Source organism: Physcomitrium patens, chromosome 16 (assembly GCF_059467195.1).
Source record: "Physcomitrium patens ecotype Gransden chromosome 16, ASM5946719v1, whole genome shotgun sequence".
NCBI classification, from domain to species: Eukaryota; Viridiplantae; Streptophyta; class Bryopsida; order Funariales; family Funariaceae; genus Physcomitrium; species Physcomitrium patens.
In genome coordinates, this window is record NC_143425.1 from 16325833 (window position 1) to 16338168 (window position 12336).

At 41.9% G+C, this 12336-nt stretch overlaps 2 protein-coding genes across 4 annotated transcripts; both read left to right on the plus strand.

Annotated features, from left to right (window-relative positions):
• Nucleotides 1–919: 919 nt before the first annotated feature.
• On the plus strand, nucleotides 920–3421 carry LOC141046366 (uncharacterized). Its single transcript, XM_073539841.2, has 3 exons — nucleotides 920–1595; nucleotides 2021–2159; nucleotides 2478–3421. Exons 1-3 carry the CDS (start codon nucleotides 1069–1071, stop codon nucleotides 2559–2561), a joined length of 750 nt encoding a protein of 249 aa, XP_073395942.1. The 5' UTR covers nucleotides 920–1068; the 3' UTR covers nucleotides 2562–3421.
• Nucleotides 3422–4399: 978 nt separating this feature from the next.
• Nucleotides 4400–8674, plus strand: LOC112293810 (uncharacterized). 3 transcript variants are annotated; one of them, XM_024543683.3, is made up of 4 exons: nucleotides 4400–4517; nucleotides 5591–6676; nucleotides 6806–7098; nucleotides 7216–8674. In XM_024543683.3, the coding sequence occupies exons 2-4, from the start codon at nucleotides 6475–6477 to the stop codon at nucleotides 7978–7980; spliced, it is 1260 nt and encodes a 419-aa protein (XP_024399451.1). In that variant the 5' UTR covers nucleotides 4400–4517; nucleotides 5591–6474; the 3' UTR covers nucleotides 7981–8674. The 3 variants fall into 3 exon arrangements, with proteins under 3 accessions (XP_024399451.1, XP_024399449.1, XP_024399450.1); XM_024543681.3 differs by having other exon boundaries at nucleotides 4428–5236; XM_024543682.3 differs by having other exon boundaries at nucleotides 4429–4861.
• Nucleotides 8675–12336: the final 3662 nt, after the last annotated feature.

Here is a 12336-nt window from a genome sequence, read left to right on the forward strand (position 1 = left end):
CATTATTGAGTTACTCACAAATAATTATGGAACTTTTCAAACAAGATTTATTGCAGTGGAATAACCAACATGTGACATGTTCTAACAAAAGAAAAGAAAAGAAATGAAAAAAAATGAAAAAAAAAAAGATTTGTTGTGTCATAAATTATCACTTCAGTCTCAGTAGTCTCAATCATTTTGTAAAATAATGATTAATATACGAGATTTAGGAAAAGAGAACGAATATAAATGAGAAATAGAAAAAGAAAATCAATCAAAGTATGAAAGTAGTTTATTGGTCAATTGTACAAACACAGGGTATCAATGCTCTCTGCTTTTGCATGCTCTATTACCTTTGTCTACATGAAAAAGAATATGAACGAACTAACTGCACATACACAAGTTGACTTGAATTTTTAAAAATCCATTAAATATAAATAAAATGATACATTTGATGGCTGTGTGGAATATTGCTTTAGATCATGCTGCTTCACATTAGCATGTTCTCATGTCTCTCTCTAGAACCTTCTGCAACATAATATCTGGATAACAATAATAATAATTATAATTATAATAACGATTACAAAGATAATGACGGTGGAAATTGTATGAAATCTCGAAGATAACAAAAATCAACGAATAGAATATGATTTGGACTGAGAATGACTACTTTTATTTTATTTTATTTTATTCCAACATGCATGATTTGTAGTACATTGAATTGCAATAACTGAAAGGATACAAAAAGTAAATATAACGATTCATCTCAGAAGGAGTAGAGGGGGATAATGGTTGAGAAGTCTCTCTCCTGGACAACCTTGACCCTTGCCTTGACCCACGGTCATAGGGTGGATTTGGCGCGGGGAAGGAAGGAAGGAGGGGGTCGGGTGTAGGGTGCACAGTGTGGGAGTTTAGGGCTACGGGACAACACCCTTGGTATCAGTATGGTACTGGTACTGGTGTGGGTTACTCCCTGCCCAGTTGCAGAGTATAGTGTGGTGATTCCAGGCACTGGAGGCGGGGAAGGGAGGGGAGAATGTTCGACTGCGATTGCAGGAAGCTCCGCAGGATGACACTCTCCAATCATGCATGCGTACTGCCGGATCTCGCCTCCACTTTATTATTATTGTTATTATTATCATTCTTATTTTATTATTACCATGCTTTGTCCCCATCCCGCACTGCTGCATCGACATCGTCACCGTCGTCGCTTGGGGCGGGAGGGGAGGGGGGGGAGGGGGGGTAGGTGCACATCCGCCACTGTGGACGGGTCCATTGCTGCCACATAACGCCATCGCCACCGAAATTCTCGATGGAAGCTACGACTGCCGTGGAGCTGCTGCAACAAGGCTGTGGCGAGCTTCGTTATCATGCGGAGGAGGAGCCAGGACAGGTCTCCACCGTGCGCCAGGCAGTGTCTGGAGCGTCGTCGGTCAGGCAGTCATCGTCCGCTGCGACCTTGAGGGTGTCCGGCGGGAGATCATGGACTGGAGGAAAGCACCTGGAAAGGAGTCACTCACTTCCCGTACCGGAGCAACCCATGAGGGGCAGGTTTCAGAGCTTCCACGCCAGATTTGCGGCGCTTCACTGATCCACCCATCCGCCCACCCGCCGAAGTCGGTGATTCTGCCCACTTGAATCTCTGCCCTTTCGTCGTCGTGGTCTTCCTCTCCCTCTCCCTTCTCTACCATGCCTTTCTCCTCGTGTAGCACTCTGCGTTGCTTCCGGGAAAGCCTTCCATTATACAAACGCATTTCTCATAACTTCCTTGTTCCTGTTTGGTACCCCATTTGTTTGTTTGTTGGGTATATATATACACATACATACATATGATCCAGGAGTCATGATCCCCAGGTTTTTCCTGACACTAGGAACTGCATCAGTCTAAGATTATAACAACATAATAATATGAGAAACATGAGAAAGCCTACCTCATGTGTCAGCACATACATCAGTGTTTCATACAAATAAGAAGGGGTCACACATTCATCTATTCTTTATTGTTGTTAGTTTATTTGTTTGTGAACATGTATACCTGCAGGGGTCAACTTATTTGGGGGGTTGCAAGGAAACATGGCCATTCCATAGTGAGGGGGGGTCCCTTTATATGGCCAAGACTGTCCTTGCTGTTGGGAGCCCCACTGCAGATGCCCCCTCCTGCCTCCTCTATTATCACCATTGTAATTCATACTGCCTCTACTTCTACTGCTGTTGTTATGGTGGTGGTGGTGGTGAGTAAATGAATTTCATGCTTTGACTTCTTCTGAGGCATTGTTATTAAGGAGCTGAGCTTGAATGGCACAAATCACATCTTAAATGTTTCCATTCCTTGAACAAAAATAGATGGGAGAAAGGGCAGAGGGGGATGCTAATTAGAGTGGGCTTACACCTAGCCATATGCAGAGAAACAATCCATGATGTTGGATAATTTGTGTAGTAAACCCATGATTCTTCACCAATAAGACTGATATTTGTTGTTGTTGGGTTTCTTATTGTAGGTTTTTCTAAAACATTCACAAAAATGCATGCAAGACACCCTATTGGGTCCACTTCATGACTCTCCTATCTTAATCCATTTTTGATGATATAAATGTTTGCAGTTTCTGTTTCTTTGTTTCATGAACCACTTTATGCCTTTTCCACTTACAACAAATAAATAAGCATACAGGAAGAGATATGGATGTGTGTATATATATATATATATATAAATTACCCTCATTATTTGAGAGACCTTCAAGCCCAGCATCACCAATGAATGAATGAAGGAAGAGAAAGTGGAGAGATAAATAGTGGATGGATTAATTCAAGGGAACAAAAGGGGACACCCTCACAACTATGTTTGCAGGTCTGTGTGAATGAGTGTGTACATGTGTTTTTGTTTCTGTTTGTTTTAATTTTTTCCATAGCTGCCAATTGCATAGATTCAACAGAGATAAACTCAACAATTAAGAAAACACAGGAGCTTAGATAAGCATTGCCAGAGTGTTTGTTTATTGGTTAGAAGTTTGGGGCATTGTTGGCTTCATCTTTGCTTATTGTTTTAGACTTGAATACTCATTCCTGCAGCAGGATTCCTTCTACTACCTACTTTTTGTTTTGACCACCAGTTCTTTGAAGTAGTGAATAATTGCAAGATCTATCCCTGCCATCAAATACACTTATGCATATATATATATATATATATACACACACACATACATTTAATGGAAGTCTTAAGAGGAGCTAACTTTGTATATACTATTTGAGGAAAAAAAACCCAACTAAATATTACATTTCTAAAATATTCTGTCAAAGGATGTATAACTTTAAGCCCATATATTACATGTCTTATCGAGAAATTCAAAAACAAGAGATGATGTATATAGCTGGAATAATTTCACAACAAATTTGTAGTGTTGTGCCAACCTCTTTTTCAATAGTTTCAATAGAGCAGCAAAATAAATCCCATTGTTACAAATAAAAACATATTCAACATCTCTAAGTTTTAACTTGTTTGGAAATATATTTTGCATTTTTTCAATTTTATCAATATCAACATATGAAGTGTTTACTGATATTTTTACATAACATGTCTTAAATAATAATAATAATTATAATTATCTTAGGATACTATTTCTTTCATTAAATACAATGTTTTTGAATGCTTTAAAAAATACAGGTTTAATCATAAAAATTCCTCTAGTTTGATGTTATGAGGATTGATTGTATACTGTAAATATCTCAAAGTGCTTGATGATCATTTGAATGGTTATATCTTAAATAATTGCAAATATATATATATATATATATATATATGTGTGTGTGAAGAAAAATTGAATAATATTTTCCACTACATGTTATGAAAGTCAACCCAGATTTATTCAACTATCAAAACTCCAGGTAGTACAATTCTAGGTATGCACCAAATCACCAATTTCAATGTTTTACATGCAACAAGCATTATTGGGATAATCAAAACAATGATCCTTGGTGTACAAACCCAAATGTTGAAAGCAACATGATGGAATCCATAGAAGAACTTTGATTTTTGGATGCCATCCAACAATTGTTGTAGATTCAGTATTCCAGATCATTAGCTTCTGCATCAGGATGTGCAGCCACCTTAGGAAACCAGTTCTTAGCCATGTCAAAATGGCCATGTTTAAGATCAAATTCTAAATTAAGCTTTTCATTGTCAAACAGTGACCCAAATGTGTTGAGGAGGGAGCTGAAATGTTGGGGTTTGGGGGCAGGGAACATGAGGAGGAGTGCCAGCGTGGCAGGGGCAAGTAGTCGGGGGTTAGGCCCGGAGAGGGCGGGGGGCCGGGCCGACTACGAAGGGGCCGGCTCCCCCCAAAAGCCGGCGGGGGGAGTCTCCGCCCCCTGCACCAGATGGGCGTTGCTCCAATACTGCCTCCCTCTTCCTATTTCTATTCTCCTACCCTCCCATTGGCATTCCTCCTCCTCCTCCTCTTCTTTTTCCTGCTGCTTCTCTTCCTCCTGCTACTCTCCCTACCCTTCGTCGTCGTCGTCTTCACCTTCGTCTTCTTCTTCTCCAGGTTATTTTTTAAAATTTAGTTTTGTTTTGTTGTGTGTGTGTGTGTGTGTGTCCCCCCCCCCCCGGTACTCGTTTGTTTGTTAGTCTGTCTGGTACTGCTGCTCCCATCCCCTGATGCCGCCCCACATCCTCTCCAATTATCCATCCCCACTCACGCCACCACTGTCTTGTTGCTGCTCTTGGGTCCCTCGTTTCGTCCACATCCTCCCCGCGTTCTCCCACCTGCCGTGCCATCTCTCTGCCCCACAGACTCGTCCCTCTTGCTTCCTTTAGAGTTCTGCTAGCCGAGTCTACTTGTCTACATTCAACACTCTAACTGTTGCAGGTGCTGGCTAGTTTCTTCTCGTAAGTGGGACATCACCACCAACTGAATGCTTCTGGTTGTGTGCGAGGGGTCTGGTCTGGAATGCGTAGACGTGCATCGCTACGCACGCAGTGTCTTCATGGTCGAAACGCAACAGGGCTCCCCACTCTCATCGTTCTTAAAATGGGACGGTACAGGTCGAAAGTACCAGTTGGTGAAGACGAGCTGATCAAGGGGTTGGATGGAGTCCAGCACGTGAAATCGTCCGGCAGGGATGTTGTGCTGGTTCACCCCGTGTCGTGTAGATGTTAGGAGTGTTGAGTGAGGGTTCAGCTGGCCAGTATCCAAGTGTGTCTGCTCCGTTCAGAAGGCGGTGGTTGTCGCGATATTACGGGACGGGCATCGCGTCCGCCCGGGTGAGTGTAGGGGCGCCCCTGAGACTTCTCTGTTTTACAACAGTAGGTATATTTGTGGCTCAATTGACGTAGGTGGGAGACGTTTAAGAGGTGGAGTTGTAACCCAGACAGCAAGGGGTATTGCCAATCGATTTAAAAAAGTTGAGTTCGGTCGAACGAATGGTAGTTTTAAGAAGCACTGTGATGGAATTGGTGGATTTTGCCTTTCGACAGTGCGCACAAAGCTGCTCACAAGTAGACTTGCACATTGCTCTCAGCCCGAGTGGCCCATGATTATACCACGTTCTTTGACCTGTGCATTTCGTTGTGATTCATCGTCGCTTTGGTCCTCACAACCGTGAATTTCTCATGCAGACGTGAAGCAGATTGTTGATTCCGTGATCCACGCGCAGTGCATCTTCTCCTCGCGGAGCTTTACAGGAAACTGGAGAATTTCAGAGCATGTTTGAAGACGTCGGACATGCGAGTTACAACTGCATAGAATTATTTTTTGGTGTTCTACGCGAAAATCTAATAATTCGAAAGTTCTCAAGCTCAAAAACTTTTCTGCCCGATTTTCTCCCTTTCGTCTTCGAAAATACCCATATCCCACAATTAGACGTTTCTTGACCCAGTAGTTCTACATAGTGCATGATCTGATAGAGCTCTCCTCGCTGTGTTCGTCTTCTCTCTTCAGGCCTTAGCCAGCCACGGTCGCTAGTTCCAATTTTCTCCCTACGCTTCCACGCGAAACTCCTACAAATTTTACACGCTAGAATTTTTCTTCGGCGTCGGGGCTAGAATCTTTCTTATCCAACAAATCGGACCACAAATTGCACCAGGTGTGCTCTCTTTTATTCTCTGTATGTGTGCCGCTTCTTCCGTCACGTCTCACTGGCGCTTGAGGTAAGGCTCTTCAGTTCCCATCGAGCCCCGCCATAGATTTCCGGTTAGTCGATCCCGTGTTTCTTGCTGATCAGGAATCTTTCTTTATTTGTCGTAGATCATGCATTTGAGATTCCCCTCGTTTGAAGGTCCCACCACGTCGTCAGCCTCTAGTGATTTCAAGATTCCCAACCCTCTGGGTTCACATGAGCACCACCTGTAATCGCGGTTGGTCACGTAGCAGATAATTCACCCTTCGATCCTCGGAGCGATTAGCCTTATCTAAAAAAAATACGTGACCCGCATCAATAGTAAAGAAATCTTGATCTGTGGTTTGAAAAATTAGTCTAGTAATCGCCGATACAAGCTCTTGCATGACAAGCATGTGCAACGGCACCAAGACCATAGGGAAGCAGCAGGAGTGTACCATGGATCTCCCTCCTGGATTCCGCTTCCACCCCACAGACGAGGAGCTTGTAGTCTATTACCTGGCCAGAAAGATCAGAGAGCCTGGCTTCGAAGTTAAGACCATTTGCGAAGTGGACCTAAACAAATGCGAGCCGTGGGACCTTCCAGGTGACACAAACTCCCAATCCTTCCAGTATCATCTGGTGTAGTGTGCTGTCCTCCGAATTTGGTGATCATGTGAACTGAGATGGACCGAATCATTGAAATTAGTTTCCTCGGTGGGAAATGATCTTGCAGAGAAAGCGAAGTTAGGGGAGAAGGAGTGGTACTTCTTCAGCCTGCGGGATCGCAAGTATCCGACGGGAATGCGAACAAATAGAGCCACCGAAAAGGGTTACTGGAAGGCCACGGGCAAGGACAGGGATGTCATGAACTCCGGCACGCATGCGCTGGTGGGCATGAAGAAGACTCTGGTGTTCTACAGGGGGCGTGCTCCTCGCGGCGTGAAGACCCACTGGATCATGCATGAGTATCGGCTGACGAGTGACTTCCCTGGCCATTTCAACGGCCAGCAGCCGCAAGGATCCATGGTTAGTCAGGATCCTCACTTTCCTAGTTCGCATTCTCATTTCCGCAGGCTCTCAGGATCAAACCATTGCTCACATGATGACGACGTCGTAATAACTTGCAACTCTGGTGCTCTGCAGCATGACGAATGGGTGGTATGCCGCGTTTTCCAGAAGATTGCCGGGAACAAGAAGCCCGGATTCATGTGTGGCGACATGCCGTACCAGCTCACCGACTCGTATTCGGTTCTACACCGAGAGAGCTCCCCGAATCCCACTGTGACCAACTCCGGAGAGTGCGATGCATGTACCGGAACTGATTCGTGCTACAATTGCCAGGACAATTTTGCAGGGGGTGTCCCTTTGGCTCAAGGCGATGTCACGTCGGTGCCGGCCCCGGAGTGGGTGCATGTGTCTGATTCCAAAGCACCCAATTCAGCCGCTGCGGACATCAGCAACTCGATGAAGGAGTCTCAGTATAACCAGAACGCTATCAGTTTAAACATGTTAAACTACCCGACCGTCCCGCAGACCATGGTCAAGCATTCGTTGACATCCATGAAGTCATGGGACCACCGTCACAATAACAATGGCATGCGAGCGAAACCGGAACCATTCTACGCAACCAATGAAGGTGAGGACGAAGCGCAAAGCATTGGGCGGTTGAACGTGAACCACGCTACCTGGCCGAGCGACAATGTACCGTTCGGCCAGGAGTTCCCCTACGACTCTCCTTTGACACCATTGTCAACTGTGACCGGGGACAGCGGTCAATCCTTCTGTCTCGCTAACGGGAGGCTCGGCAACGATCACCAATTCAGGGCGTTCAATCGCCTCCTTGCATATTCCGGCTTCCCGGCGATGTCTGGATCCATTGATGGGCTCCAATCTGAGTGGGCTTACTGAGGCGACGATCGTCGATATTTCAGACCCCAATTTGAGGTGGGGGTTTAAACATAATGTATAGATGATCACACAAACACACACAGGATCGAAATCCAGGCTTTGATTGGAGAAAGGGTCCCCATTGATCAGGTCATAATCCATGTCCGCTTGGGATGTGTATATTGCGGATTGGGCAGCAAGTTTGGGGCAACCACAGAATCCACCACAGGGTTTATAGGCACATGTGCAAAAGAATTTGGATTGATGAATGACGATGGAAAGCAATTATATGTCCTGGAGGTTTTTTGTTGAAGATATCTCCAAAGAGCGGGGCCCGGAACCTATTTCCTTCTTGGACAGGAAGTGCTCCTGACGACAATTCGGGAGGGATACTGAAGCCTGCTTGCCATCATGCAGTAGTTCAGTTTCTGAACCTCTTGCTGGATACCCCACTCCGGTTCCCGAACAATTACGTGTAACATTCGAGCTATCTTAGCTTGGTATGTTTGGTTGATCGTTGCTTGCCGATCAAGCGGCCAAGATTTAGGAGTTGAATGCGCAGAAATGCATCATGTTAGAGTTGTGAAAATATTTTTATCATGCTCCTGTAAAGTTATTGTTGGAACTTGAAGTGTCTACAAACTTGTAGCCTAGGCACATTAATAAGTAGCTCTTTGAAGCTCTTGACCTGAAGTAACATAAGAATCGGTTTCTATTTCGCTTCGATGTTGTAAATGGCGCCTCATTATTCTCCCTTGATTGCATGACCTTATCATGGCACTTGTCTGTTAGGTACATCATTCATCTTGCGAGTTTTAGACCGTTATCCTTCTCATTTCAAGCCTTTCTTGTTCCATATGGAGAAGATGCAGGGCTTCTGCAAAATACTTCAGATAGTGGTTCCACGAATCCCACTGGAGTTCATTTGGATTTTCGGTATCTATTGTTGTGTAAATTGGGATGAGATTTTTGGCAAGGATTCACGATTCGATCTCTCTAGAATCTGTCGGTGGACAATCGTTACTGTTCGCCTTGAGCTCAGTCATCAGAGATTAGCATCACTGCAGACACACGCGCTCGTGTAGTCGGCAACGGGGCTGCTGCAACTTGCCGAAGAATCTTCGTCCCCGCTTGTGGCTTTGCACCAACCACGATGGATCTCCCCCAATTGCATCTTCCCCGATTGATTCTCTCGTAGCTTCTGTTGCCTTTTCCTGTCCAGTTTGAGAAATTCGTCTTGTTGCTGTTTTGCTGCTACAGAAGCCGGCTCTCCGGAGCGCTGACCGTCGATCCGACGCATCACACGAATCAGCATTCGAAGGACGGATGAGTATCTGCACCATTTTACTGCATCTATTCGATTGACTTGCATCATCTTCAAGGCTTCAACAACTTGACGTGTACAGTCCTAGTGACCTCATCAAAGCACATAGAGAATCATAAGCCTCGGAAAGTCGCCGGAATTATGACAAGGAACTGTGTGCTGACATCTGAACTCTAGCAATTCCCCACAGCCTGCAAACTCGATCAACAGCATGTTGTGAGGTCTTGAGAGTAAGAGATCCCACATGTGCCTTCTGAGTGGTTGCATTTCTTTGCAGGAATTTGCCTTCGGTGGTGGTAGCTTTTGGCAGTTAGTTGTTCGATGTGAATCTTTCACAACCATTCCGCCCACTATTCAGATTGCAAGCTAGAGAGTGAGAGTAAGAGAAAAACAAACAGATATGTAAACAAATAGAAAATTTCTGCGAGTTTCTTAAGAATCAAGCAAATGGGGATATGTTTTGTTGGCCATGGTGAAACAGGCCATGTGCTGAGTTGCCAGTGCTCAGGTAAAGGGCAATGCCTTTGGTTGTGAAGACATCATGCCACCACTGGGGTCAGGAAAGAGATCGCCGCTCATGGCTGTCGCTCCAGGGTCTAGAGATTCTCCACGCTGCAAATGAGGAGAAGCGTAGGGCAGGCCTACCAGCCCCACCTCCAGCTTAGCCCTTCCCAGCATCTCTTGTTTTTCAATGCTTGTTTCCCTTTGCCATGAGCCCACAATGCTGGCCCTTCTTCACACCGCCATGCCACTGTGCACACCCTGCTGGCTCTCTCTGTGGTTTGAAAATGCATGATTATGTGGCTTGAGTTGCTGTGTTCCAAATTTGCTCGACTTTCATGGATTACAAAGATCCTCATGTTTTCTAGCTGCTGTTGAGTTGCATATTTCGGTTTGAATTTATTTTATGATGACGGAATAGTATCCGAGTTAAAAAAGTGTGTGTGTGTGTGTGTGTATTTAAAACACTTTTTTAATCTGAAAAAGATCTAAATTACACAAGGAATTGAGGACCTTATAACTTTGGGCCTACGTGGTGCTAATTTCAGCTCTAACAGCTTTAAGATTTGTTCCGAGTAGCCAGTATGATTAGGTCAGAATTGAAATCAACGTGCTCTTGTGGAATCCCGTCCAAGGAATCAATTATTTATTTTATTTACTTTTATTTTCAAAAAGTGCCAAGGAGGGAAATTAACCAATTGCTTAAAGGTTGGAAAATATGCTCCCACAATTTTTTTTTATTAGAACAGTACTAAAATTTGGTTACTACAAAAATAAAATAAAAGGAACCACTTTTTAGTGGCTTAACAGATGAAAACAGAAATTGGAGTCTTTCAGAGCACCTAATAGGTATACAATTTTAAACAAAATGTTCCTGCTTTAATCCCAACAGCACAGAGGGGTTATGATATTGTCACTAACAATTTGATTATCTAAACACATCAAAATTTTGCATTGGCATGATATTTAACACATTAATTTAAAAAGAAAAAGAAATTTAATATGGAAGAAAAAGAAAAGACTGCTATTTTCTGTACAAATAATGTGGGAGAAGTAATGTGGGCAATGTCAGATCTGGTAAGGAGTAGGTTGTCCACATATAAGACAAGTATGGTAATGAAAGATTTATTATGGAAGAAATAAACATTAAAGTAGGTTGTGGTCATGCTACATTGTGAAAGATATGCATTCATGTGAGCATACTATACTTAAGGGCTTTGGCAAAGAAGACAAAGAGATCATAACAAACCACATCCTAAATGTTCTTTGCCAAGGATGACACATCTTGGTGGTTGTAGCATGTATTTAGTGTGAGTAAGGTCTTCATTTAAAAAGACAATGATGGCATGAAGGTGATAAATAGGCCAACCTTAATGACTTGCAATCTTTGTGATAAATCTAATATACTTCCAACAAATAGTGAGGGTAAATATTTCTTGGAAATCAATGGCATGGATCTATTTGTTGCCTCTTGCCACAATTCTTGCTTTGAATATAAATTCTATTGTAGGGTGATTATTAAAGCCATGTTTATATTTAAAAATCCAATAAGTAATAATAAGCAGTATGCTAAGTGGTAGAGATATTAATGTCTTTTTTTATTTTTATTTTTATTTTTAATAGAGCAAAATTTTGAGACTATGGCTCTAATCCATTATTTATCAAAACAAACTTCTTGAAAAGTAATATGTTTACATATTTTTTTAATAAGATCAATAATATTTTTATACAAATCAAGGAGTATATATTATTAATAAAGTTTATGTAATTGTATAGACTTCCAAAGTGGAGATGGAGGTGGCATTGATGAAGTAAAAGAGTCTAAGTACTAGTTATTAGAACTTATTGTTGGTGATGGTATTGATGATTTTTTTTTAGATTCAAATTTAGTGTCAATAAACATAGAAATAGATAAAGCCAATCATGATAAATTAGTGAATTCATCAATTTTTTGTTTTGATATGATCAATGGAGTATTTTCTCAAAAACATATATCATTAGAAATCATTACTTGTTTTTTAGTAGAATTATAACATCTATATTCTTTCATATGGTTGTCATGATTTTGATAAATATAGGATAAGAATTTGGACTTCATATATATATATATATATATATATATATATATTATTGTTTCAAAAATTCAAAGCTTATATATATTAAGTTTTTATTTTAAAAATAATTCTTAGAGAGTCTTGTTAAGAAATAACTTAAAGGTGCATGTAGATTTACTATATTGCATGCAATACAAATTGCTTTAACTCAAAGATTATCAAGAAGATTTAAAAAAACATATCAAAAAATAATTAAAAAGGTGTGATTATAACATTCTACTACTCCATTGTAATATGGAGTGTGTAATTGAAATAACTGTCTCCAAATTCTAAATGTTTTGAACAAAATGAGTTGAATTTTCTCAATTTATATTTTCAATCATTGTTAGTTCTTAAAGTATGTATCTTCTTGCCTATTATCTTTTCTATTTATGTATGAAACATTTGAAATTCAAAGAAGACTTGGTTCTTTTTTGAAAGAAGTACATCCATGCCTTT

Bases quoted from the DNA above. Each gene is read 5' to 3' on its own strand.
- LOC141046366 (XM_073539841.2), top strand. From the start codon at position 1,069: ATGCGTACTGCCGGATCTCGCCTCCACTTTATTATTATTGTTATTATT. The intron at 1,596-2,020 runs GTCGGTGATTCT...GTATACCTGCAG, and splicing joins CCATCCGCCCACCCGCCGAA to GGGTCAACTTATTTGGGGGG. The intron at 2,160-2,477 runs GTAATTCATACT...TTCTTATTGTAG, and splicing joins CCTCCTCTATTATCACCATT to GTTTTTCTAAAACATTCACA.
- LOC112293810 (XM_024543683.3), top strand. From the start codon at position 6,475: ATGACAAGCATGTGCAACGGCACCAAGACCATAGGGAAGCAGCAGGAG. The intron at 6,677-6,805 runs GTGACACAAACT...ATGATCTTGCAG, and splicing joins CGAGCCGTGGGACCTTCCAG to AGAAAGCGAAGTTAGGGGAG. The intron at 7,099-7,215 runs GTTAGTCAGGAT...GGTGCTCTGCAG, and splicing joins AGCAGCCGCAAGGATCCATG to CATGACGAATGGGTGGTATG.